Source organism: Candida albicans, chromosome 4, assembly GCF_000182965.3.
Source record: "Candida albicans SC5314 chromosome 4, complete sequence".
Classification (NCBI taxonomy): Eukaryota; Fungi; Ascomycota; class Pichiomycetes; order Serinales; family Debaryomycetaceae; genus Candida; species Candida albicans.
Window position 1 is genome coordinate 522,588 of NC_032092.1, and position 26,579 is coordinate 549,166.

General features: G+C 33.2%; 11 protein-coding genes across 11 annotated transcripts; 2 read left to right on the forward strand and 9 right to left on the reverse strand. All coding sequences in view use genetic code 12, as the record gives it.

Moving 5' to 3' along the window:
* Positions 1 to 1,292: 1,292 nt before the first annotated feature.
* On the forward strand, positions 1,293 to 4,376 carry RGT1 (Rgt1p; the record flags this gene model as incomplete). The annotated part of the gene is made up of 1 exon (XM_715404.2): positions 1,293 to 4,376. One exon carries the CDS (start codon positions 1,293 to 1,295, stop codon positions 4,374 to 4,376), a length of 3,084 nt encoding a protein of 1,027 aa, XP_720497.2.
* Positions 4,377 to 4,811: 435 nt separating this feature from the next.
* On the reverse strand, positions 4,812 to 6,704 carry EMP70 (Emp70p; the record flags this gene model as incomplete). The annotated part of the gene is made up of 1 exon (XM_715403.2): positions 4,812 to 6,704. One exon carries the CDS (start codon positions 6,702 to 6,704, stop codon positions 4,812 to 4,814), a length of 1,893 nt encoding a protein of 630 aa, XP_720496.1.
* A 603-nt stretch (positions 6,705 to 7,307) lies between these two features.
* On the reverse strand, positions 7,308 to 8,684 carry UME7 (DNA-binding transcriptional regulator; the record flags this gene model as incomplete). Its single annotated transcript, XM_715402.2, has 1 exon — positions 7,308 to 8,684. The coding sequence occupies one exon, from the start codon at positions 8,682 to 8,684 to the stop codon at positions 7,308 to 7,310; it is 1,377 nt and encodes a 458-aa protein (XP_720495.2).
* Positions 8,685 to 9,138: 454 nt separating this feature from the next.
* CAALFM_C402570CA (uncharacterized protein) lies at positions 9,139 to 10,959 on the reverse strand (the record flags this gene model as incomplete). The annotated part of the gene is made up of 1 exon (XM_715400.2): positions 9,139 to 10,959. The coding sequence occupies one exon, from the start codon at positions 10,957 to 10,959 to the stop codon at positions 9,139 to 9,141; it is 1,821 nt and encodes a 606-aa protein (XP_720493.2).
* A 367-nt stretch (positions 10,960 to 11,326) lies between these two features.
* Positions 11,327 to 11,665, forward strand: CAALFM_C402580WA (uncharacterized protein; the record flags this gene model as incomplete). The annotated part of the gene is made up of 1 exon (XM_715399.2): positions 11,327 to 11,665. One exon carries the CDS (start codon positions 11,327 to 11,329, stop codon positions 11,663 to 11,665), a length of 339 nt encoding a protein of 112 aa, XP_720492.2.
* A 21-nt stretch (positions 11,666 to 11,686) lies between these two features.
* CAALFM_C402590CA (uncharacterized protein) lies at positions 11,687 to 14,017 on the reverse strand (the record flags this gene model as incomplete). Its single annotated transcript, XM_715397.2, has 1 exon — positions 11,687 to 14,017. One exon carries the CDS (start codon positions 14,015 to 14,017, stop codon positions 11,687 to 11,689), a length of 2,331 nt encoding a protein of 776 aa, XP_720490.2.
* A 280-nt stretch (positions 14,018 to 14,297) lies between these two features.
* CAALFM_C402600CA (uncharacterized protein) lies at positions 14,298 to 16,016 on the reverse strand (the record flags this gene model as incomplete). Its single annotated transcript, XM_715396.1, has 1 exon — positions 14,298 to 16,016. One exon carries the CDS (start codon positions 16,014 to 16,016, stop codon positions 14,298 to 14,300), a length of 1,719 nt encoding a protein of 572 aa, XP_720489.1.
* A 421-nt stretch (positions 16,017 to 16,437) lies between these two features.
* SUL2 (sulfate permease) lies at positions 16,438 to 18,918 on the reverse strand (the record flags this gene model as incomplete). The annotated part of the gene is made up of 1 exon (XM_715395.2): positions 16,438 to 18,918. The coding sequence occupies one exon, from the start codon at positions 18,916 to 18,918 to the stop codon at positions 16,438 to 16,440; it is 2,481 nt and encodes an 826-aa protein (XP_720488.2).
* Positions 18,919 to 21,090: 2,172 nt separating this feature from the next.
* Positions 21,091 to 23,319, reverse strand: CAALFM_C402620CA (putative phosphotransferase; the record flags this gene model as incomplete). The annotated part of the gene is made up of 1 exon (XM_715394.2): positions 21,091 to 23,319. The coding sequence occupies one exon, from the start codon at positions 23,317 to 23,319 to the stop codon at positions 21,091 to 21,093; it is 2,229 nt and encodes a 742-aa protein (XP_720487.1).
* Positions 23,320 to 24,452: 1,133 nt separating this feature from the next.
* HFL2 (negative cofactor 2 transcription regulator complex subunit) lies at positions 24,453 to 24,893 on the reverse strand (the record flags this gene model as incomplete). Its single annotated transcript, XM_715393.2, has 1 exon — positions 24,453 to 24,893. The coding sequence occupies one exon, from the start codon at positions 24,891 to 24,893 to the stop codon at positions 24,453 to 24,455; it is 441 nt and encodes a 146-aa protein (XP_720486.2).
* A 427-nt stretch (positions 24,894 to 25,320) lies between these two features.
* SEN2 (tRNA splicing endonuclease subunit) lies at positions 25,321 to 26,490 on the reverse strand (the record flags this gene model as incomplete). Its single annotated transcript, XM_715392.1, has 1 exon — positions 25,321 to 26,490. The coding sequence occupies one exon, from the start codon at positions 26,488 to 26,490 to the stop codon at positions 25,321 to 25,323; it is 1,170 nt and encodes a 389-aa protein (XP_720485.1).
* Between the last annotated feature and the right edge of the window lie 89 nt (positions 26,491 to 26,579).

The window sequence follows — 26,579 nt, forward strand, 5'->3', positions numbered from 1 at the left end:
TGAATTTTATTTAGTTGTTCTTGTTGTCATTCATCCCGCCTCTTGCTAAATTCAGGTTATACTTACCAAAACGGAAGATAAATTACGAGAAATGAGAAATGAGAAATTCAAACATTTTTTTTGGACTCTAAATAGTAACAACAACAGTTAATAAGAAGAAGGAAAAACTGTCTCTCTATTGAAATGCGCAATTATTCATTCATAACTCTTTCTTTCTTTCTACATTTTTTTACTCAATTTAACTTAAACCTAACAACCATTTTGATATTTGCAGATTTTTCTTGGTATTATTTTTGTATCCTTCAATCAATCAATGAAAATGTTAAACGAAAAACTAAACTAATAAATACTTTTATTTCTTCTTTAATCTATTAATGTGTCAATATATAGCTGAATAAGTACTTTAATTGCTAAGAAAATTTTATTGTTGAGCAACTTTCTCTATTTTAGTTTAGTTGTTTAATGTGAAATGAAATGAAATTGAAGGGATATTTATATATTTGTCTGGTGTGTGAAATTTGGAATTATGTTTTTCCATTGGGATTTGTTTTTGTACCTCCCCGCTGCCACCACCATCTTCTTCCTCTTCTTCTTCTTCTTCTCCTCCTCCTTCCCTCCGGTCTCAAATTTCCTTCCCCAAAACCAAAAAAAATAAAATCTTCGCACCCCCCCCCTTCTACCTCCACCTCCTCCATACTATTTATTTTTTGAGTTATGTTTAAATAGTATGGGGATTGGCGCACGACGGGTGATATTTAGTGTCACTGGTTAGGTTGGGTAGTAATACTTAGTACTTAGTACTTAGTACTTAGTATTCTAAGTTATTTGCTGGTGGGAGGAGGGACGTGTAATTACGGAGAAATTTTTTTTTTCTTCTTTTTCTTCTTCTGTGGTTTTGAATTTTCCCTTTTTCATTTTCTAACTTCTAACTTCTTACTTCTTACTGCTACTACTACACAAATATATAATTAATTTATTTATTTATTAAAAAATCAACCAATTGTCTTTTCTTTTACATTTAGTTCTTCCTTTCTTTCTTTCTTTTTAACTTAATTTCTTCCACTCAGTTAGGTTGTTTTATTTATATTACCATTTAAGAAGTTATTATTATTAATATTCATCTATTCTTCCAATTAAGTTTAGGGCCCCATTAGAATTTGTTTTATATTTTTATTTTTCTTTTCTAATTATCTTTCCTTTCCTTTCCGACCCCACACACACACTACTAMYWACTACTAACTACAGAATTCTAAAGACAACTTCACCCTTTTTTTTTTTTTTTTCCTACTCTTATGACAACAACAACAATAGCCAATCAAATACCATCAATTAATACCATGCTAAGTAATGTCAATAACAACAACACCCCATCAGCAAATAGTTCACAATCAACTTTAATAAATCAAGAACAACAACAGGCACAACAACAGGCACAACAACAAGCACAACAACTGCAGCATCATCGGCAGCATCAATCAAGGAGTGGTGGAACTACAACCAACAACAACTATTCATCTTCATCTGATCCACCTCGTAAAAGATCCAAAGTATCTCGTGCTTGTGATCCATGTCGAAAGAAAAAGATTAAATGTAATGCTGAATATTCAGAATTGGAAAAAAAAGTGACCAAAATATGTACTAGTTGTGCCAAAAATAAAGAAATTTGTACATTTGATAGAACTCCTTTAAAACGAGGTCCTTCAAAAGGTTATATTCGAGATTTAGAAGAAAAAGCTGGTGATAGAATATCCTCGTTATCTTCTAAATCAAATCAAGCATCAACCAAAGCTAATATACCATTTCCACCTTCTCACCAATATCCACCACCACCACAACAACAACAAAAACAACAATCACCTTCAATTGCAATTATACCGCCAAACCCTTATCCTCCTTCAAATATTCAACAATTACCTTTCCCACAAAATTCAACTACTCATCGAGTAACAGGGTCAATATCAAATACCCCTAATAATAATAATAATAACAATAACATTAACAACGGAAACTCGCCTACAATTAAGTTACCACCAATAGTGAATTACCCTTCGAAAAGTTTACCTTCACCCCTGTTATCAAAATTTAATTCATCAATATCATCATCACAAACATCTAATCCATCGAGTCCTAAATCTCAATTGTCTAATATACCCGGGTTATTAAACAATGATAGCAATACCAATAATAATGTTGGCGGTGGCGGTGGCGGTGGTGGTTCAGAACAAACTAATAGTCCACCAATTCAAGGTCCATTTTGGAAAGTACCTTATGAAATGCCTCAATCTTCATTATCAAGACGTTCATCTATTGGTAGTATAACCAGTACTAATGGTGGTCAACCAAATATTTTGAGACGACCATCAGTTGAATCTATATCATCAGTTTCAACTAATGGATCAAGATTACCTTCCATTAGACCATCAATATCAAATGATTATACCAGTGATGCTGAATCAGAAGATTTTTATTCCGTACAATCATTTCGACCTCGAAGTTTATCAAGAAATTCACAATCTTTATCACCAAGAAATTCAATTAGTTCAATGTCTAGTTTGAATGGTAGAATCAATAGATCGTTAGCTTTCAATTCTTCAAGTGTTACATCACCAATAATGATAGGATCACCATCACAACAAGCACAGGTGCAGCAGCAACAACTGCAACTGCAACTACAACTACAACAACCACCACCACCTCCACCATCTTCAAATATGACAAATTTTATGCCTCCACAAGTTCCAATTTTTGCTCCGTTTGCAACAACAAATCATATTCCATTAAATCCATTAGATTTAAATTTAAAATTATATTATGAAAGATTTCATACGATTTTCCCTATTTTACCATATGATTCAAGAATAATTTATAATATTTTAAATGATAAATCTCAACCACCTTGGGATTGGTTAATTGAAGTATTTAATCATAGTCTTAATAATTTAATTAATTTTCAACAAGTTGAATTACAATCATCAATTGGAATATTTATAAGATTAATTCAATCATATCCATTTCCCAATGAAACTACCACCACTACAATTACTGATAATTCATTGATTTTATTTTTTAGTAGTTTGATAATATTAAGTTATACAAATTTAATTAATGGTGATCAATATAACGCGGGGATTAGTTTCACATCATCAGTATTTAATGATTATAAAATTTGTGAAAGATTTATTGATCAAATAACTAATAATAAAAAAGATAATGATATTAATGTTGATGTTAATGTTGATGTTGATAATATTGTAAATTATTTCACAAAATTATATTATTGTTTGAATTTAATTGATAATTTGAATAGTTTAACTTTGGGAACTAATAAAAATTTACATCTGCAAAGAATTATTAAATTTTTAAATCATCATAAAAAGAAATTTCTTCAAATTAATAACAATAACAATAACAATAATAATAATAATAATTCAATTCTTAATGATTGTGAAATTTTTGATCAATTAGTTGAAATGAGAGATAAATTTATAACTATAGATAATACCAATTACCAAGGCGATGATGATGTGAATGAAATTATTAATATTGATTTAATAAATTTCAATGAATCAAAATCTTCAATTCATAATAATACTAATAGTAATAATAATAATAATGATGATCAATTTTTGAAATATTTCCATCAATTAATTATCGATAAATATAAAATATTCAAAATCATCCTCCAATTTACTAAAACCAATACAAGTACATCATCATCAACAACAACAACGATTAATGGGACGACCATATCTAACATATCTAACAATGGTAATAATAATTCAATTGAAATTAATTCATTTAATCAAGAATTATTTAATTTAATTAAATCATCAAATGATAATATATTAAATTTTGCCAATTATATAAGCACCACCAACAACAACAATAACAATACTTCCCCTAAAACTTCCAATTCAAATTCAAATTCAAATTTTTCATATTTAATAATCAATAATAATCCAATTTTAAATTTATCAATTTGTCAATTATTTAAATCTATAAAATTACATAAATTAATCATTGATAAATTACCCCCTCCAACAACAACAACAAAAACAACAATATCCAATGATCTTGATATTGATATTGATAGATTGAATAATCAATTATCTATATCATTTAATTTATTGAATTTAAATTTACAAAATTTAAAAATTGGTAATATGATTAATCAAATTTTACAAAATAAATTTAATCAATTATATAAATTTCAATTCAATAAAAGCACCGACAACAATGATATTGTTGATGTTGATGTTGATGTTGATGATATAGATATGGATATGGATATTTATAAATTGAATCAATGGTATGATGAATTGAATCATGTTATTGTACCTTTTATAATTCAAGATTTTAAAGACGGTTGGATATGAAAAAAGAAAAGTTAGCATACGAAAAAGTTTTATTTATATTCTCCCCACCCCCCCCCCCCCCCCCATGTATGTATGTATGAATGTATATATTTTGTATTACTACTAATAATAATAATCGATATCTTTTTTTTAACTTTTTGGTTTTTATTTAGTTTCAGAACTTGTAAGATAAAAATGATATATATATAGATATATATATAAAGGAATGTATTTATATTTTTAATTTCTTAGCTATAGGTTATATTTCTACTTACAGTAATCTAAATATCAAACATCAATATCACCCTAACAATATGCTTGTTTCTACCTCCCCCCCCCCACCAACTGCTTTTCAAATAGTGTCAAAAATTTATTGTAGTTTTAATATCATTCACTTCCCACCCCCACCCCCCCCTTGGTGATGTTGTTGTTGTTGGKTTTTTTTTTTTTTTCTTTCTAATCAATTTTAATTTGACCATAAATTAATCTGACAAATATTAAACTACTAATAAATCCAATTGATCCACAACAAAGGAAAACTAATAATGAAATCACAGCTGAATAACCACTGTATAAAACTAATGAACTAAATCCACCAAATTTTTCACCACCAGTCAAAAAAAATGAATGAATAAATACATAAATTGCACAACCTCCTCCAACAAATAATGATTTCCATTGCCATTTATAATTTTCTGAACATAAAGTATAATAAATCATTAAAATAGTAATTAAACTACTAGTTAAAATCATTAATATGAAACAGAAAAATAAAAATCCAAACATATAAAAAATCTTATTAAACCAAATTGATGAATAAATAAAATACATTTCCACAGCAATTGATCCAAATGGGAAAATTCCCGAAATAAACATTACCGGGATAGTTCTTAAATACCATGGTTGAGTAGGAATTTGTCTTGGAATTTGATTAGTTCTCACTGGTACCGATAATAATGGTCTTTTACTAGCTAAAATTGATCCAATAACACTTAATGGAATCGATATAATGAACCAAATTAAGACAATGGCAAACATTGTCCCCATAGGAATAGCACCAGAAGATTGTACTGAAATTAAAAAGAAATTCAACACAACGAAAACCAGAAACAAAATCCCTGGTACTAAAACTGGTGTCAAAAACATATTCAATTTCCAATTGTCACCACCAAGGAATCGATACAAATATCCCGAAATAAATGAACCAATAATACTACTACCAATATAAATAATAAACATAAAGGTAGATAAAGCCCCTCTATTAGAAGGTGATAATAATCCAAACAAGGCAAAAACAATAGTGGCAAATGTCATGAAAAAAATCTGTACTCCACTCCCCACTAAAACTGATAATAATAATCTTTGCTTTGGTGGTCTAAAAATATCTCCATGAACTAATTTCCAACCACTTTCATCGGAAATATCATCATCTAAATTGACTTCATTATATTTAACAATATCATTCTTCAATGTTTTAATTAAAATATGAGCAATAACTATCCCCAAAATTAAAACAATCAATGAAAAATTTATTAATGAAAACCATTGAATCTTGGGATTATAAACATGTAAATATTTATCCCATCTAGTGGCCCATGCAACATCACTTTCTTGGAAATTAACCGTATAAGTGAATAATACTTCAGTTTCTTTATTCTTACTCAATTGAACTGGTTTCAAATCTAATGAACATAATTGATCCCCATTGACATCTTCTTTCAATTCTGATCTATCCAATGAAGCTGGTGATACCGTAACCCCAACAACTCGATATTCATCCTCTTTTCTTTTATGATATTCAATAGTAATTTCAAAATGATTGTAAAATTCAACTTTATTTTCATTATCAACTTTACCAATACGGAACCCAGATCCATAAAGTTCAGTAGAAGTAGTGGCATCATAAAGTATCATTGAGGCAGGTAATCCATCAACAATCCAATTGTAAGTATAACCAGCTCTAATATTTCTATTGACAAATACTGAATCTGATTTAGAATATTTGGAAGTACATAATGATTGACAAGATTTTGTTTCCAACATTTTGATTTCAAAAGGTGAATTGAAAATTCTATCACCAAAAATAATTGATCCCAATGATTCCAGTTGCTTCTTAGCACCTCCCTTTGGTGTACAGAAATGGAATTTAGGATAATAATAATCATATGAATAAACATAGGTGGCAGTTTTACCTTGTTTAGATGAATGATGGAATGATGGTGTTAAATGATTCACATATAATGGAATTGTATCCCCCTTTTTATAATTGGTTGGTGCAACACCAGGTAAATAAAAAGCATTCGATATACTGACTAAGCATATCAATGCTGTGATTAATGATTGTAGCATTACTCAATGAAACTAAAATGTTAATCTCTAATGATACGATTAATCAAATGATTGGAAAATTTACTAAAGAATTAAAAGAAAAATAACAACAATCAACCAATCAACAAAAAATCCAAAACTTTTTTCTTTTTTGTCTTTGAAAGAAAAAAAAAAAATTACCACGCAAAAAAAATTTTTTGATAAACAAAAAATATTAAGGAGAAAGAAAAAAATTTCAAAACCACCACCACAGCCCATCCATCATCAACAACGACAACAACTGCATTGACCTGTAGGCAAATAAATTTAGAAACAATTCAATAGAAGCATTTAAAAAATGTCTCTCTTTTTGTACTCTAAAATGTTTCAACAATTACTAGCCGTGACTAACACAAAAACAGTAAACAAAACAATTCAGAATTTGCTGTTTCTTCTCTTTTTTATATTCTATTCTATTCTTATCTTCCAAATTCATCTTTGTAAAAATCACAATAAATGGATTTTGTTGATGTATTGAAATGATGGTTGAACTTTTAAATGTGTGTGTGTTGGTGGTGATAATTTTTGATGCGAATTGTGTGCATATTTTTTTTAAGGCGCTGGAACTTCCATGATCTCCGGAGTTTATTGAGTATTACTAGTTCTCAATCCTGCTTTCCCCTTACTACTCAAAAAATTGGCTCGTTTGTTTTGATTCGTGATAGCTCTTATTTCTTTTAGTTTTTGGATTTGTAAATTAGGATCTGACATGTAAGAAGGACGTTTGTCGGAATAATCACAATCTAATTGAAGTCGAATACACTGACTACATGAAGGCTTCTCTTCTGGGCACGCTTTATGTCGGATTCTGCACGTCCAACAACCAGTTTTAGACCTAGCACCTAACTTGCGTTTTTTTTCATGCTGTGACACTGAAACACCAACTGGACGAAATTTTCTTTTATTGTTTCTTGTTACTCGTTTTTCTGGTATATATTCATTATCTGATGAGACTTCTGAACTTGAAGCTCCTATTGACGGGGGCGGTGATAATTTCTTGTTGTTATAATTGGTCGTTTCCTGTTTAGATACAAGTGAATCAGCTTGTAATTTCAATTTTACTATAAAGTTGCCGTCTTGTGAACTTGGGTAACTTTTTGTCTTTGGAGGTTCTATTATTCGACTGTGTTTGTAGTTATCAGAATCGGTATTTGCCAGACTAGCAGATGAAGATACAAAACTATTGTTACAAATTGATAACCTCGACGGTTTACTAGATACATTTACATTCTTATCTGGTGGGTTCAAACTTTGTGGGTCAAGTTTTATTATCAGCAACGATTGAGACTGTTTTGACTTCAACTTTTGATTCAGGATTTCCAGTAGTAGCAGGTTATCATCTGAGTCTCCACATTCTTTAGTGTTATTCTGACATGGTGTTGCAAATAAATTGTAAGCTATAAGAGAACGGGAACAAAGTGATATTCCTGTCATTTTCGAACTACTCGTGCTCTCGTTGGGACTAATTCCGTATAAATTGCGGTAAACCTCTTCAGCTTTTAGTATATCATCTTGATTTTCATAATCAAAAGTTAAAAAATCTTTTTCTATTTCAATACCAGTTTCATTGTTGTCTGCTTTATTTATTGATGGGGGTGAACTTTGTATTACGTGTAAACTATCTGATCGATATAATTGTCCACCTCTTTTGACTTTTGATGGAGTCGGTGGTAATGATCCTGATAATCGAGGTAGACAGTTTTCATTTATTATTCTAATGAAATCTTTTCTTGGTAAAGGTGTACCATCAAAAGTGTTATTACTGCTGTCAATAAATGGATTCGATATTTTATTGGCTTGATTACTGCCAGGGCTTGTTAATTTGACAGGCGGTAAATTCGATGATGAAGATTCTATGCCATATATGCTTTCAGTGACTAAGGAGTTGCCTCTTATTGGACTTGAATGAGCTGTATGATATTGTTTAATTGGTCCACTAGACCCGTATATCGAAAATACCATCTGGTCAGCTTAGTAGTATTTCCTGATTAAGTCTTTTAGATTTGGCTACTCAGTTGTCTTCCCCATAAATTGTTCTATTTTTATTTTTTTTTGCAACACTTTTGGGACAAATAATTAGAATGGAATAATTTGAAGTGAGTGTTTTTAATACAGCTTTAACTAATACATCAAATACTTAACAATCTTGAATATTATTAGACATGTTTATGTTAGGAAGCCAAATTCATATGAATATTTGAAAACTTGGTTTTGAGATGAAACAATATATTTTTCAAAAAAACCTAACATATTCTTCAGTTAGTCTAAACTGTAATGATATAAAAGTTTTCAATACACTAAAAACATTTAAATTTGCTAAGAATAAAACACTATCAAGTATTTATTCTAATAAGATTGTCACTTTCATTATTCTCAATCTCTTTGTTACATTTCTCACTACAAAGTTACCTATTAATTATACAACATTAATTATGCTTGTCGTTGGTATTTCAATGACATCTTGAGCAGAAGGATACACCTCAACCTCAACATCCCCATCTCCCAAATTGACTAATTGTCCAAAATATACTCCGTGGTTGAACAAAAACTGCACATACATTCCAACTTTGAACTCTGCTGATGTGGGGCCCTGGCGGTGGAATTTACAGAATGCTTCTCCAGAATCAAAATCATACTGAACTCCATCAACCAACCCACAAGTTCCATGGAATGCTCGAGTGCATTTCTTATAACTGCATTGGAAACATGCTCCCATCTCACTCTGACGACAAACACCACAGCGTAGTTTCTTCTGGTTCTTGGTAATATCGTCTAGTCCGTGTACTGTGTTAGTTTTAAAGTCGCACTTAAGTTGATGAGGGAACATACTAGCACATATCTTGTGCACTCGACGGGGCCTCTCAGGTGTTGTGCCATACGTATCAGCTTGTAGCAACTCGAATAAAGCGGAATGGGAGTATTTTGTGTGTTGAAGTGTGTTGGGACAAAGAGCACATTCACGAGGGATGTCTGGTTGTTTGTGTGGTCTCTTGGTGGACACACTCTCATGTGTATTTGTAATGTGGACATTGTCTTGTTTTCTCTTGCGACACTTGCGTTGGATCTTCTCTACCTTGACCACTTCTATCGAACCATCAGAGTCAGCTTCAAGTCCGCCATCCCGACCATCTTCCTCTTTCACTGCCTCGTACTTCGTACCGTAATACTTTTCCCATAAATGCTTGATATTTATCCCAACAGAATCACTAATGCACTCACACTTTTTTGTGCGTTTCCCAAACTCAAACCAGTCGTCCAACGCAAAGTTCACCGACTCTGCCAAGTTGTAGTCGTAGTTGAACCCCGCATGGTATCCGTATGGGTATGTGATAATAAACTCACCCTCTCGGTGTATCGTGTGGTTCACTCTAATGCCGTGTTTTTCAAGGTACGCGGGCGACACCATAAATGTCTTGTGTCGGAGGAACTCACTGCACTGTTTGAACTCATCGCGGAATAAATCAACCATCAATGCGTAGAACTCTTCGTGCTGGCTCTGTGGTATCAGGTACCATTGTTTTGGTGCTCCAAAGTGCAAGTAATTTATCAGATACAAGTCCTGGTCTTCCAAATGCCATGCAAACGATGCCTTCCACAACCCCGCGTACAAATATGCCTGGTTCACCCCTGGTAGTTTCTCCTCCATTAGATCGAGCAAGTTCGGTAGGTGTGCCACATTCCACGCCGTTATCGACTTGTCAAACACAGAACCCATGGTGTCTGCTCCGTACATTGGCTCGGAGTACGAGAGCGACCTCCAATAGTTGGTCTCGAGCTCTTTGCACCGATCGTCGGTATACTGACTAGTGTTAATGTTGTAGAATGGAATATCTTTTGAGTGGGTCTCTGTTTCTGATTTACCTCTCTGTTTCCGTCGTGGTGGCTTGCGTGTCTTGGCCATCTCCTTCCATTGGAATATCGAATACTTTTTATATCGCTCGATGTTCTGCAGTTGGTATATCCCTGGTGCATTTGTGTTGATGCTCTGCACTATGGGGTTCTGGATAGACACTTGTTCTAGATTACTCTCGGTGTAGCATTTCTGCACTCGCAGAACCCATTGAGTAGGTGGAATCACCTTTACTATGCCCGACTGCATTCCGTATTTGTTGATTGCCTTGTTGAAGTTGTAAAAGTCTCGGAATTCGTGCATTGTAGGTTGGAACACTGGAACGCCATTGTCGTAGTAGCTGGGCTCTATATGTAGAGTTGTCTTGTGGGGATACACTGATTGCATTGTGAATGTGTTGTTTTGACAAGTAAGGTGGACTGTTTGGTTGCAATGGCGTATAACAAGGGTTCCAGAAAAGTTTATAAGGGTCACAAGTTTGTCAGCCGAGTGCAAACCACGAAAGAAAAAACCGGGACTCGGAAAAACAAAGACACCAATTCTTGAACCGGGTAAATTTGCAGTTGCTAGGAAATTATACCAGGGCTAGTTTAGTCAATTGATGATTGATGGCAATATTGACAACTCTGTTAGTAAATGAAATATGTATAGCTATGAGAGGATTAAAAGTATCTACTGTAGTTTGTTGAGCCATCATCATCCACGGTACTATATCACGCGTTGATTTTATTTCTGTGAGACTGGAAAATTTGACATGCTCTGTCATTTCTCATCCTTACATTACCCACACACATCCATGCCAACACAAAGAACTTCCCGACCAGCTACCCACGAACAGATCTCCAAGTCCAGAGTGGTGAATGCGTCGATCTTGACATTTTTGACCGTGCTCATTTTCCTCATATTGTTGTATCATTTCATATGGGCTGTGCAGGTGATGATGTACCAACCATATGGTAATCTTCTCAATAACATAGTCTACGGACCAGGGACTTTGATTGCCAATGCAGGACTAAGCTCGAAATTGATTAAATACATTAACACAAAGTTGGTCGAAGATAAAATAGAGGCAGACTACAAGAAGTATATATAGGTAAGGGTAAATGATACTAAGTTATGTATTTGTTGTCGTAATGCAGTTTCTGTCACAATATAAACGCAATATATCCAACTCTAGATGATGATTATGAGAGTTTAACCACTGCTTTAATTCCTCTAATCTAATGGGTTCAAATGTCAATATTCGATCATACCAAAACTGATCCTGTTTTATTAGTAACTCAAGTTTGTCGAATACACATTGTTGCAAATCAAATCCTTTTAATGCTAATAAAGATTCTGGGGATATAAAGTCCGATATTCCCTGTAGTATTTCAAGCATTTTATCTTTTCTTTGTACTGGTTTTAATCCCCAATCCTTAAACCTCTCTCGCAATTCGGTTGCCTTAAGTTTTGTGAATTCATCCTCTTCAACCAAAGAAGAATTCAAAAATGTATTACCGGCATTTTCGAATTGCAATTCTGGACTGGATGGTACCTGCATGTGGGAAGTATTACCAGTTTCCTGTTTATTTTTCAAACCAATTTGAAACAAATCTGTACTTTGTTCCTCGGAGTAATCATCATTAGCAGGTTCTTTACATTCTTCCACTTGTCTCGTAATCTCAATTATACTGAAACCAGTATCATCATCCAGGCTTTCTGAATCGGGAATCTCATTATCTAGATCAATGAATTCTCTCTTTATTTCTTCACCAAACTTTTTCACAGTTATGTTATTTTTAGGATCAGTGTAATTTTTCACTCTTAAGGCGGCAGATATTTCCAAAGTTGTTGTTCTCAACCTTTTAGTTGAATGAGGTTTCTTATAAGGCATGGAAGAAACAACGCCTGTAGGCCCAGAATCACTACAAGCATCAAGTGGTGGTGATCCGACTTTCTGAGTTAAAACTTCTGGCAGAAAAGACGTTGTTTGTTTTGGTGTGCCAAACTGTGATACTGCTGTTGAATAAATGGATTCACTATCGGAAAATTCGATATTTATGTGCTTTTTGAGGGGGCTTTCTAGTACCAATTTTATTGGTGAAGGACTGCCAAAAATTCTATCCACGTTATTTTTTATTTTATTCGGTGTGCTTCTCAATGCTATTGGTATGGCGGGTTCATTCGTTGGAAAAATGTGGGGTTTCTTTGTAGGTGTTACAACAGGGGTTATTATTGGTGTCGAATCGCTTTCTACTACTTCTGACTCATATTCTTCATTTTCTGATATTTTGTTATTTTCAAGACATTTAGGCATTGTTAATTCTTGTCTAGTTTGATTTGTAGAAGTACCATTCTCATAAACGGACCGTAGTACCTGCAAACGTGGTCTTTCAATGATTTCAATTTCAGACTCAGAATCCAGTATAGACTCAACGATGTCAGGCTGAGTTGATACAATATTATCTGCTAACATTATAATTGAGGATTCTGATTCATCGGATCTATCTTGATCAGCATTCAATTTATTGGAAGGGACATAAGAAGGGGTACTAAATATTTCTTCCACTTCATGGGCAGCAGTTGATTCCATTTCGCCTATTGTTATTGCCGAGTTTTGATCCGGAATAGTGTTTCCATTATCTGAATCTTTCTGGCTATGACGTTGAAGACTTTTATCTTGCTGATAGGTTTCACAAATCGAAGAATCAATTAGAATGTATTTTTGATCATCTTTTTCGTGATGACATATGTCGCGTTGAGTAGAACAATTTTGTGATAGAGTTAATATCAACCCGTCATTCTGAGTTGGATCGGTGTCGTCTTCAGTAGATGAATTGTCGTCAGAAACCATCTGTTCTTCGTCCAAGGCATACAAGTGTTGAATATCCTCATCGTTTAGTGAAACATCCACATTCAATGCTGCTATTTCCCACATCCCAGTACCACTATTTTCATATTGCTTTATTCTCTTTCTTATACTTTTCAAAGTAGTCTTATTCTTGGTTGGTTTTTGTAAATAGATTTGTTTGATGTAGTTCCACTCGTCCGAACTTATTAGTGATCCTTGGTTGCTTGTACTGGGTTCGGTTGATGTTGATTTGCCTGGTAGAAAATCGTCAATTTTGGCTTGATTATTTGTAAAGTAAGCAAATTTATCTTTTTCAAACGCTTGTCTAACAGCTTCACTCAGGGACTTTGGTTTTTTCACATTTGGCTTACGTGCCATTAGTTTACGTTTCTTGGTGGCTGCCTTTTTCTTAATTTGAACTACTGAAACTGCACCTGAATTTGAATTGTTTGATGAATCGTTATTGACGTGTTTGAAACTTTCTAGTTTTTTGATGGAAGTTTGTAAATATAGTCGTTGGTTTTCTTCTTGTTGTAGTGATTCGTGTATAGATTGCATTTGGGTGGAATGAAAATACAATCCGCCATCATCGTCACCGTACTCAGTTGCCATTTGGAAGGCATATACTACCGTGTATATGATGATCTAGGTGGTAGAAGTATATTTTTTGAGGTTGCGCGTCCCTAAAGTTTTTGTTTACAATTTTCCTCTTGTTAAAGATTTCACTAAATAAAGTATTTTTTTTTTGCAATTTGTGAAACAAAAATCGATGGAACTACCATGATACAGTCAAATGAAAATGGACTAATAAATAAACTACACTTTTAATGTTATAAATGTATTTGCGTAGATACTATTCATAAATCTACAAACCCTACTCAAGTGAGTCCATCTATGAACAATATTTCTCTTTCATTTCAGCTTTTATTTCCCATTTGCTTGACTTTTTGTCGTAAACTGCAATCTCTTGTATTGTATTTTTAATCAATGCCTTAGTAAAATCTTTAAACTCTTTCTTAGATAGTTCCACCAATGTACCAATAGTAAAATCATTATTATTTTCCACAAATTTTATTAAATCAGCCAAAACCAGAGAATCTTTGATAGTTTTCTTTTGAGCAATCAATATATTCGGACTAGAAGATGTACCCACAGTAGGAGTTGTTTTGTTTATTAAAATATTAGCAACAGGTTTCGTTGAATCCTGAGTCGATGAAATTTCCTGAACTTGTGGTTCATTTTGAGTAGCCCAATAATTATGGAAGGGATCTATTGCTCCAGCTATATCTACTAATTTAACAGTAGCAAAACTTTGGAAATCTTGACTGTTTTCTTCATTGTTCCATTTGTTAATCACTGTTAAGGTAATGAATTTCTTTTTATTGCTTTGAGGATCATCTTCCACAAATTCCTCGTCATCTTCATCTCCCATAACTGAATCGTCATCATCTTCGTCATCTTCATTTTCTATATCTTCACCTTCTTCATCCTCCTTATTCCATTCTAAATCTGAATCATAGCCATAATCTAGACCAGTTATCTCATTATCAAGTGGATTTTGAATTATAGCGTCACGGCATTTTTGATGAGCCAACGAACAATAAGTCCCAATATATGGAGGCTTTGAGTTTTCATAAAAACTAATATACTTGATAGGAGGTAGATCTTGAATTAATTGATAAACTTGGTTTTCAGTTGTTGTGGGTGAGTTTAGGGCATTAATGATCTCTTCGGGTGTGATGTCGTTGGTAGTTGAAGGAGAAGATTTTGTGAATTTACTAAGATATGATTTGAAAGACAGCTCTTTCTGCAATTTTCCATTTATAAAGTCGTCAAGAATACTCTTGAATCCCAGGATATCCTGGTTGTCAATACTCATCAAGCTTACATTCTTTTGAACAAAGAATGGTAAAAACTCAGTTTCATAAAACGATTTAGGGGTAGCTTTAGTAGCATCTGTTTCAGATGAGTCCAATGATACTTTTTTCTCTTTACGTTTCTGTCCAATTTGAAAAAAACTAGAGATTTTCATTTGACTTCTTTCTTTGGCTTCTTCGATCTTTCTCTTCTCCTCTTCAAGTCGTTTCTTTTCTGCTTCCTTGGCCAATCTTTGTTCCTCCAACTTTTGTTTCTTTTCTAATCTTAGCCTTTCTTTCTCTTGCTTTTCCTTTTCCTTTTGAAGTCTTTCTTCCTCCTTTTTAAGCTCTTTTGCCCTTCTTTCTTCTTCTTGTTTTTGCTTTTTCAATTCTTTTTCTTCTTCGAGTCGTTTTCTCTTTAATTCCCTTTCTTCTTCTTGCTTTCTTTTCTTCTCAAGCTTTTCTTGTTCTTTACGAAGCTTTTCCTCTTGTTTTTGTTTTTCCTTTTCTGCTTTTTCTAATTCTTTTTTAGACAAGGATTTCTCTTCTGTTGATTTATTCTGATTTACCTCAGCAGAATTCGACTTGGAGTCTGTTTTGTACTTTTTTGTTGGTGATAAATCTTCTTCATTGTTGACTTCCACCGTCAGACTGGCGACTCTTTTAGTACGAATTGGTTCAGTCTGAGTAGTAGATAACTCAGATAAATCAGTGGTTTCATTAGTCAAATCAATAATTTCTAGCTGTGACGCCATATTAGAGTGATTCTCTATAAAGTATGACTTGGATAGTGTTATTTGATTTGTGAAGAAAAAGAAAACAAATGGACTTAAACAGTTTTTTTAAAAATTCTTGAACAATCGAATCGTTACGCGTTTGTTAACAAACAACATATAAGAAAAAAAATATACACACACAACACACGCGAATCCCACTAATTCTTACAAGGAAGATGAAAACCCCACCAATTCTACTAAAGCCAATATTGTTATAATTTTTATAAAGTTTATTAAATAAAAATACATGGAGACTTATAAATGTATTCTAATAATCCTAATTAACGAATAATAATAGCAAAAAAAATACCGAACTGAAAATGATGATGAAGATGAATAATTAAATAAATAAAAGAAAATAAAAAGAAAATAAAATCTCACAATGAATGAATCAATGCAATCATGAGTAGTTTGGTATATCTAAATGGAAAAATGGAGTATTTGTACCAGTAGCAGCGTAATACGGTTCATCAACGTGATCTTCCAAATCTTTGTATCCAGCAGCAATATTGACATAGTTATTAGTAGAAAGCAAACCATCTTCATATGTACCAAATCCGGCATTCAACAAACCTCTTCTAATCCAAGGACTTAAAATACCTGAGAAATGGAATTCAACTTCACGATCAGCATAAGCATTTAAAGCTTTTCTTAAATCAACTAATGCCTGTATAGCAGTTACATCAATAGAAGCAACAGTGGAAAAATCGAAATGCACTATACGCAAAATAGGACGGTTATCTTCAACTTTTTCTTCGACTTTTTCTTTCTTGGACCATGGCAAGTTCCATCTCAATGGGCCTGGATCATTCCAAGGTCTTGACCCAATTTTAGAATAGTCAAACGGTTTCCCTCTTCTGGTTAATCTTTTTGCTTCATCAGAAACTTTATCAACTTGTCTAGATGCATTAGGATATGTAAAGGTTTCAACAGGTTTGAATACCAAAACACCTGGAGGTGGAGGTTGAACTTTGATACCAGCATTGATATTCTCGTTATTTAATGGCACCCAACGTGTATGGAATTTCACTTGTGGATTATTTCTCTGTAAAGCAGAAGTAGTCACACCTTCAACTGGTTTTATATCTTCTTTAGCTTTCAATTTACCAGCTTCATCAGTTGACTTGTAGTTAGTACCTTCAGATAAAACTTGATGAATTTCCAAATCACTAGAGTAGCTAGTACCATCAGATGCAGAAGCATTGTGTTCATCATGAGAGCCTGTTTGTTCAATGATTGGGTTAACAACTTCGGCAATTTGGATTTTACCCAAGAATTGACCATGTGGAATAGCAACTCTCACCAACAATACAACAACAGAAGCAGCAATAGCAAAGTAAATACCAGCTTCAATGGTAACGAAAACAGTCAAGATAACAGCAATTAAAAAGATACCACAGTCGATTGGACTCATCTTCCAGAATGACCAAGTGATTTTGTAATTTGCAATCAAATCTGAAACAGCATGAATAATAACTGCAGATAAAGTTGCTTTAGGAATGTAGTAGAAAGCCTTTGTTAAAGCATACAAAGCCAACAAAACGACAGCACCAGTGAAAATACCTGCCAATGGAGTTCTAACACCACATTTTGCTTTCAATGCAGATCTTGAGAAGGAACCAGTAGCTGGGTAAGCGTTGAAGAAAGTACCAATTAAGTTATTGACACCAATAGCAATAACTTCTTGATCTGGAACCACTTTATAATCATTAATTCTACCGAATGACTTGGATATAGCAATATGTTCTAACAACAAAATGACAGTAGAGACGGGAATTTCAGAGGCCATAGCACTGATTATACCATCAGGAATGGACATAACACCAACGTGACGCAACCCACTTGGAACATCACCAATAGTCTTGATTGGTGGTTTGAATTTGGAGGAAGGACCATTGAATGCAACTTTCTTAGGATGGACAATACCCCAAGATATAGCTGTAGCAACAATAATAACAATAGCGTTTCTTAATTGTTGGAAATAGAAAAAGTACATCTTGTGTCTTGGGTATCTTTTTTGAGCATAATCAGTCAGGAATTTCCACAAGTATAAAATGAATAATGGAATCAACCCAAAGGCAGCGTCAACAGTGGAGTCTGGCAAGTGTTTCAATGTGTTGACAACAACAAGATATGTACTATCTCTTGTGTTAACTTTACTGTTATAACCCATTAACCCTGGAACTTGACCAGTGATAATGTTAAATGCAGAACCAGTCATGAACCCCATGACCGCTGGGATAGAAATAAATTCTAAAATGAATCCTAAACGTAACAAACCAATACCAAGAGCGATACCACCACAAATCAATGACAAAAATGTGGCAATTTCAGGAGCAGCATACTTGTCACCAAACTTATCTTGTACATGAGCAATGACCTTAGACACTTGCAAGGACATAACAGCGACAGGACCGATGGAAACATCTTTTGAGGTGGCGAAAAATGAATAAATGAAAACACCGACAAAGGAAGAATATAAACCATATTGAGCTTCTAACCCAGCTAATTGGGCATATGACATAGATTGAGGCACTAAAACAACTCCCACAGTAATACCAGCAACCAAGTCACCATATAACCATCTAATATTGTAATGCAAAATCCATTTAAGAATTGGAAACAATGAAATAAGATAATCAGCTATCATTTTTAGTGGGTTAGCAAAGATATATTGAAACCATTCTTTTACAGTAACTTCTCTTTCATCGTATGCTGGAACAAAAACATTGCTATTGTAATTGGTATTATTTATACTGTTTGAATCGAATTCATGTGATTTGACTTTATGATGTTCTTCCCCTCCATATAAATGAGGAACTTCAGATACAAATCCTTCGTTCGATGTTATGGATTTGACCACTTCAAGCACGCCTGTCATTATGTATCAATATTCTAAAGAAATAAGGTAAAATGCAAATAAAAATGAAAATGAAAAAGTATCTATTTATTGACAGCAGACAAGCAGTTGAAGCTTAATTTATACTTCAAATGAAAACAACTAATGCAAATTTAAAAAGAAAAACAACCGTCTAATGGTAATAATAATAATAATAATAATAAAATCCTTCAATCAACCGCCTGGGTAATGTTTGTATCTAACTTAGATTGAAGTATTTGCAACTAAGAATTCGATCACTCTTCGAATGTATAAAAGAAAATGAAAGTTAAAAAAAAAGTCACCTTATATTTGATGTAACCAAATAAGTTTGAGAATATTATCTGGTTTATATATTGAAATTATATTGAAGTAATAATTCTTATAGATATATATTATTTCTTTTTTGTTAGTATCTTAAAATACAACAGTAATTGAGTGAAATCTATTGTGATAAACTGTGAATTAAAAAAATTTAGAAAAAAAATTGAATGAACTATTCTAATAAAGTGTAAATTAAGAGTAATTGCTTGGTTAATTTATAAATTAGTGTGGTGTTGCAGTTTCAAGATGGAAAAATCCACAATGACCTCTTGTCACGTGCGAGCTAAAGATTTAAATTAATTGATTTTTTTTAATTATTCATTCGGTAACTTCCATAACAATAACAAGCTGTCGCAAGCATGTGGGATTATTTAATACATTGTAGTGTAGATGAGCGGCCATTGTTCATGTTTTTGTATTGCCGTTACTTGCAAAGGGGGCCTTCCAGCTACATTTACAATTGAATCAACAATGGGTTATGGATGTTTTTTTCCTTTTTTTTTTTTGGTTGCAGTCAACATCTCAACAACAATTGCCTTTTACGAGTGACATTCTATTAAACTTAGAAAGTATTCATGACCTGCTAATGCCAAAATCTAAAAGCTTTTTTTTTTCCTTTCTCTAAACACATCTTGGCATGTGGGGGGGTACCACATCTATTAACAATTCTAATTTATTGACGTTTCCTTATCTGTTGAGGTGGCGATTTTTAGTAAATCCTTTTTTATTTTTGATCTCGCCGTTAAATTTAAAATTAATGCACATAAGTTGACACAGTTATTTTCGCAGCCAATTCTTTTCTTTCACGTGACCTGATGTCATCTTTCCTGAATTTCATTGGTTTAATCTAACACTCAAAAGATTTGTTATCTCTTTCAAAGAGAAAGAAAAACTAAACGCAACTCGGCTAAAAATTCATGCTTCCCCCAAAAAAGGAAAACAAAAATCAAGAGCACACACAACCCTTGCATGATCTGTTAATTTTCAAAATTCGTGATTTCAATGATATTGTTACAAAAAGCCGTATAACACTAAGAGTTGAACAATAAAAAGGATTTTTCGAATTTGCAACAGCCGTTTTATTCTTGAATCTAATGAAATGGTTACAAAGAACGTAGAAAGAGATCCATGTAAGATTATGCACACTATTATTATTTTGTTTCTTTTTTTTTTCTTTACTGATATTCCAGAAAATCTTTTCTATTAAAAAATCTTGTTTTTTTTTGTAAAGTCTAGTGACCAAATTCAAGAGAATAAGAACTGAAAAGATATTGCAACGGTGTATTAAGTCCCATTTACTTCTATTATGCTTAATATACTCGATGTTCAGAAAACTGTACGAGACTGGCAAAGGTAGTTTGGATTTTAGGCATGTTGCAGTTTTTGTATTCCCCCCAATAAATTATTCTGTGGATGTATTACTATACAAAATATGACGTGATATCAAAATAGATGTAGCCACAATGATGAGGGGAGTTGCCACAAATATTTGGTGATTGATTGGCCTAATCAATGTAGCCTATTACCGTTTTGTACTACTGATGCATTTAATTATTTCTGGAAATGGATATTGAAGAGTCGTAATTTGGATTACATTGTCTTTGTTCATAATCAATATACTTGCACTTGCATCAATACGAAAAAGTATTACGATTCAACACTGACATTATAGTATTGTTGTTTGTTGGTTGCGTGAAAACTTGGTCAGTTAGTTAATCTCCACAATTTCGAATTTGATCTAGTTTTCTGTGCATATAAGAAAAAAAAATATTCTCCAAACTGTATCTCAAAATCATCTAAATATATATTTTTTAACTACTGTCGTACACATCATTTTTAATTTAATCAGACCTAATGTTTTTTGGCAAGCTCTGCATTTTCTAATTCAATTTTATCAACCATATCTCTAAATTTTCTTTGACTATAACATTGTTCCAAGAAAACCTTATATTTGACATTCAATAATCTACGTTCAGGATTGTCATCGGGATGAGGATTGATAACTTTACCAGGACCAGTCATTTTCTTCATGACTTTCCACAATGCAGCACCAGGAGCATTGGATTTGGTGGAAGAAGTTAATGGTTTCAAATTCAAGCTTGCCAACTTTTGAGAAAGTCCTTTTTGGGTTTGTTGTTTAGAACCGAATGATAATGTGGCGTCGTCATCAGACTCATCATCACTCTTAATAGCATTGTTATGGTGTTCACCTGCTCCACTTTTTTGATGAGCTGCCTGGTTAAAGTAATCAGTTTCTTCGTTCATTGGAGTCAATTGGGCTTGTCCTTGATGAGATTCAGCATAAGCTAACATACTCAAATTAGTGGTTGAGGTAGCAGATGGTGCAGTGTATGGAGAAGTCGAACCTCTATCTTTCAAGTTGGTGTGAGAACCTTTACCAAAAAGTGACGATCTTCTTGATTTTGCTTTATCTCTGCAATGCTCAGCGACTGCTTCTTCAGCGGCAACAGCTCCCAATAATGAAGCACCGAAAACAACTGCTGCATCAATGTATCTTGGAATAATAACTGGTAAACCGGTACAGTCAGCTAATAATCTCATCAACAAACCATTTCTACTTTGTCCACCACTCATGAAGATACATGAAATCTTATGGCCTGATTTTTCCATTTCTTCAATAATTTGTCTGGTCTGTTGGGCAATAAATTCACAAGCACCGAAATATTGAATTGCCAAATCATGTAATGAGTTATCCATTGATTGTCCAATAATACTTCCTCTCATTCTTGGATCAGCAATTGGAGATCTGTTACCATGGAAATCTCCATAGAAAAACATGTGTCTGGCTAAAGACACAGGAGATCTTTCATTGTTGTCCTTGACCAAATCTTCCAATAATGAATTCAAATACTCGAATTTGGAAATATTGGATTGCTCTGCATTTCTAATCAATGCATGGTTAGCTGGATGTGTAGCCAACACATGTGCAAGCAATTGACCGGTAATCGATTGACCACCTTCTGCCAACCAATATCCTTCAGCCATCACATTTTTATATGGACCCCAAACACCTTGAACAAAACAAGGTTCTTTAGTCATGGCAAGATGACAAGTGGAAGTCCCGGCAACAGCAGCCAATCTTCCACAAGCGGTTCCAATTGATCCATCAGAATGAGCATCTTCATCTTGTAATGCAGGAACATCGGCTTTAGCGGCAACTGTACCAACCCATCCGGCATAAGCATCAATGACAGGAGAACCGACAACACACTCTGTGGTTAAACCCAAGTCTTCAGCAGCTTCAGGTGTCAAATTTCCAACAGGATCACCAGCAGTCAAATATTTACCATTTTTCCCTGGAATACCACCTAATCTTCTAAAGTTGTCTTCAACCAACTCAGGCATATCAATTGACAGTAAGAATTCTTCCGACCAACCAGTTTCACTATCTTCAACACCAATTGGTACGAACCCTTGTTTACAAACCACAGAACAGTAACTTCTGGTCTCGGTACCAGTTGCTTTGTGAACCAAATAATCAGGCAAATCATAGAATTTACAATCTTTGATTCCACCAGGCTTGTGATGTTTCAACCATTTCATTTTAGGCAATTCCATTTCAATTGACATTTGTCCACCGACATATTTCAAACATTTGTCGTTAGTGGCATTAATTGCATTGGTTTCATCGACAGCACGGTGGTCCATCCATAAAATAATATTATCTTTATCATTCTTAAAGTTAGGACCAACAGAAACGGGTTGATCTGTCAGTTCCGAAATTGCAACTAAAGAACATGTGGCATCAAAACCTATACCAAAGACATCTTCTGGTTGTACTCCGGAATCTCTAAGACAAGATCTAACACAATAACAAATGGCTTCCCAAATTTCAGTAGAATTTTGAGTGATATAATTAGCTTCTAATTCTTGACGTTTGATTGGACGTTCTGCTAATCCCAAAATAATACCATTTGTGTCAATTAAACAAGCACGGGCTGAACCAGTACCAACATCAACTCCAATGTAGTAAACATCAGGCTCTGCTGGTGGTAATTGACGAAAGAATGAGGATTGTCTTCTATTGGCAAGACTTAAATTTGACTTATTTTGAACCATTGTTGTTTTTGTTGAAATGGAAACTTAATAAGTAAAAAAGTATTCAAATGAATTGTCAAAAGAAAAGGGAGAAGAGTATAATTGAAAAATAAATACTGGTCATCAATCCAAAGTATTTATATTCCTTGTTTGATTAAAAAGTGTATTAGACAATAAAACAATTATTATCCTTCAAAATGATATCATACTGATGTTTATGTGCAGGACAATTGCTATTTAAATGATAGAAAACTTTCACAACATTGCTGTTCACTTTCAGTATAATTTCTAACCCTTTACTAATTTTTTCCTTAATTGCTTTCCCTAACTGCGTCCCCACATAATCTCGATTTTGGTGTTACTAGTAGGAAATATTGATCTACATTTGGTCCGTTTTCAAAAAATTTCACCCCCCTCCCCCCCTTCTTTAATCGTTACTAATAATTGACTAATTTGTAATATGTTCAGAATTGAGAGTATAACTCTAATCTATATTTCAAATTGCATAGTATTTGGTTGCTATGGTCTGGGGTTCGGTTGATTGATTGCGTCTGGCTTTTATTTATCTCGGGGAAATAGAAGGAGTCTAGATTTAGTTTTCGGAGAGATCTAATTTTTTTAATAAACAATGGTGTGTGCCGATGTATTTACATTCATTGACGATTAATCGTTGTTCCTGTTTTTTTTAACGAGAATTATTGATTAGGTTACTATCGTGTAATCAGTAACAAGAAGTTTATAATTTTACGACAACAATTGAACGAAAATGAAATGAAAAAAGAATTGACATTAGATCAACTAACAACCCTTTATTACAAAAAAAAAAGGAGAAATACCCTACAGTTATCCTTTTTTTAATTACTCATTGGTAATCAATCAAATTAGTTAATAATATACACCTTCTAATTTACATCTGTACTTTTTCCTTCCACAACTTTTAAGTAAAATTATATGCTAAAAGAATTGAACTGAACAAATAAGAAAAAAAAGTAACCAAAGCAAAACAAAACAAAACAAAACAGTACAAACAGTAAAAACAAAAATTCTATAAATGAAACAAACGACTTGTCGCCCGATAATAATAATAATAATTCATATCATCATTGCATGATGTGCAATGTCAAACCATAAATAGCATACAGTTTTAAAAACAATCAATTTCTCAAAGATGGATACTTTTCAACCGCTTCCACTAAGAAATCAAATTGTTCAGTGTTTTCAATTGCCGATTTAACATGTGAAGCAGTAATTCTTTTGACGCCTTGTTTTTTAGCTTCTAATAATGACACTTCAACCAAATTAGCCATAAATATTTCTAATGCTCTTCCAACTATAACTGGTGTAGCTTGAGCAACTTTACCTATTTCTTCATCACTTTGCATAATTTTCTTAATTCTTGCAGCCGGGAAATGGGTTTTTATTTTTTCAAAACTTGTCAATATATGTTCTTGAGTTACTGAATCAGGTAAATCTTCTGTAGTAGAAGTTTTCAATTCCAGTGAGCTTGCATGTTGTGGTTCTGGTTGTTGTGGTGGAGATGGGGATGGTAGGTATTCATCATCATCATGGTTTATTAAATCCTGTAAATTTGACATTCTTGTTTTTATGATTTTATCCAAAAAGACACGAACATGCCATACATAAAAAAAGAAGAAGAAAATAAGCCCTGTTAAAAAAAAATTTGTCGTGTTCAAACTAATTATGTTTTGGCCTTTTGTACACGTAAACAATTTTAAGAACTCAAAAAAATTTTTTCCAATATAAAAAAAAAATTAAAAGTGAGAAAATTTTGGCCGTATTTATAGATCGTCCATTTTTTTCTCTTCTGCTTACTACCACTGCCAGAAGAAAAAAAAAATAATATACAATAGAGCAATGCGATGAGTATAGTCGTGTATTAGTAGACAATTTCAAAAAGTGTCATCAACTACAACAACATAGTAATAATATATAGACACGTATTTCTATTTATATATTAACATTTATTAACATTTTGTATGTTTTTTCTTTTAATTCTCCTGTTCAATCTCTAGTCCGGCTAGGATTCCAACGTTTATAGATCACTTCAGAAATTTTGTATTTACTAAGTAACTCTTTCAACAATAAACCATGGTCAATATCTTCTTCATTCTGCTTTTGCAAGATCTGATCAAATTCTTCTTGAGTTGGATATTCTATATAACATAGAACAAATGCTTTCTTCACACTTCCTATGACTCTGGCTTTAGCAGCAATTTGAAACCAATCGTATTTAGAATCCTTTGTCATGACCAATACACAAAATTCTGCATGTGTGAAAGGAGGACCACGCTTGTATAGTAAGAAATCTGTACCAAATTTGATACCTGAACGAACACACCAACCATTAGTTCGGAAGTAATGATACGCAATGTATTCAATGATGAATTGATTGTTGGAAGTAGGAATGGGTGAAAAACTATGATGTGAACAACATTTATAAAATAAATCTAAAAGTGAATCAACATTAACGATATCAATTCTCTGCAAGGCAAACTTCAAAAAGAAAGTTTCAACTTCTTGCAATTGTAAAAACTCCAAGGGCAACAATTCTCCATTTTCAGTGATAATGTCCTCATCTTCATCTCTAATATGGATCTCCTTTACTTCACCATTTTCCTGTTTATCAAATCGAACTTGAATCTTCCGTAATTCAGTCAATTGAATCTCCAACTTGTTCATTTCTTCCACTTCCTCATCAGTAATTATACCTTGTCTCTTCTTCAATTCCAATTCTTGAAATCTAGCACGTTCCAACTTGAAAAACTTTCGTTCTTCACGTCTCTTTTTGGTGATATCCTCCATCGCCAAATCTTTACCATTGTTGGAATTATCTAAATTCAACCTTGTGATGGTACGTTTTTCCCATGTTGGCTCAGATCTGGATAGTATTCCTTTCCCAAAGAAACCTTGTCTCCATAATTTTAACATGGATTCACGATCAATGACTTTAAAAATTTGATTCTCATAAATCACAGAGAGAGGTGGATTGTGTAATTCGGGCACTTGATAAACTATATTTATTTGACAATACCTTATTATATACCAAATCCATGAAATTGGATTATGGGGATACAAATTGGGTAGTGAAACATTATACTTGCTAGAAGTTAACGTTATTGGTAATGGTTGACTATATATTTTATTTAAAAATTTGTTGTTTTTTTTACCCATTAAAAATTTCGTTGTTACTGGTTTCAAATGTTAGTAAACTTATTTAGTGTTTTTTTTGTTGATTATGAAATTGATTCAATTCTTTATAA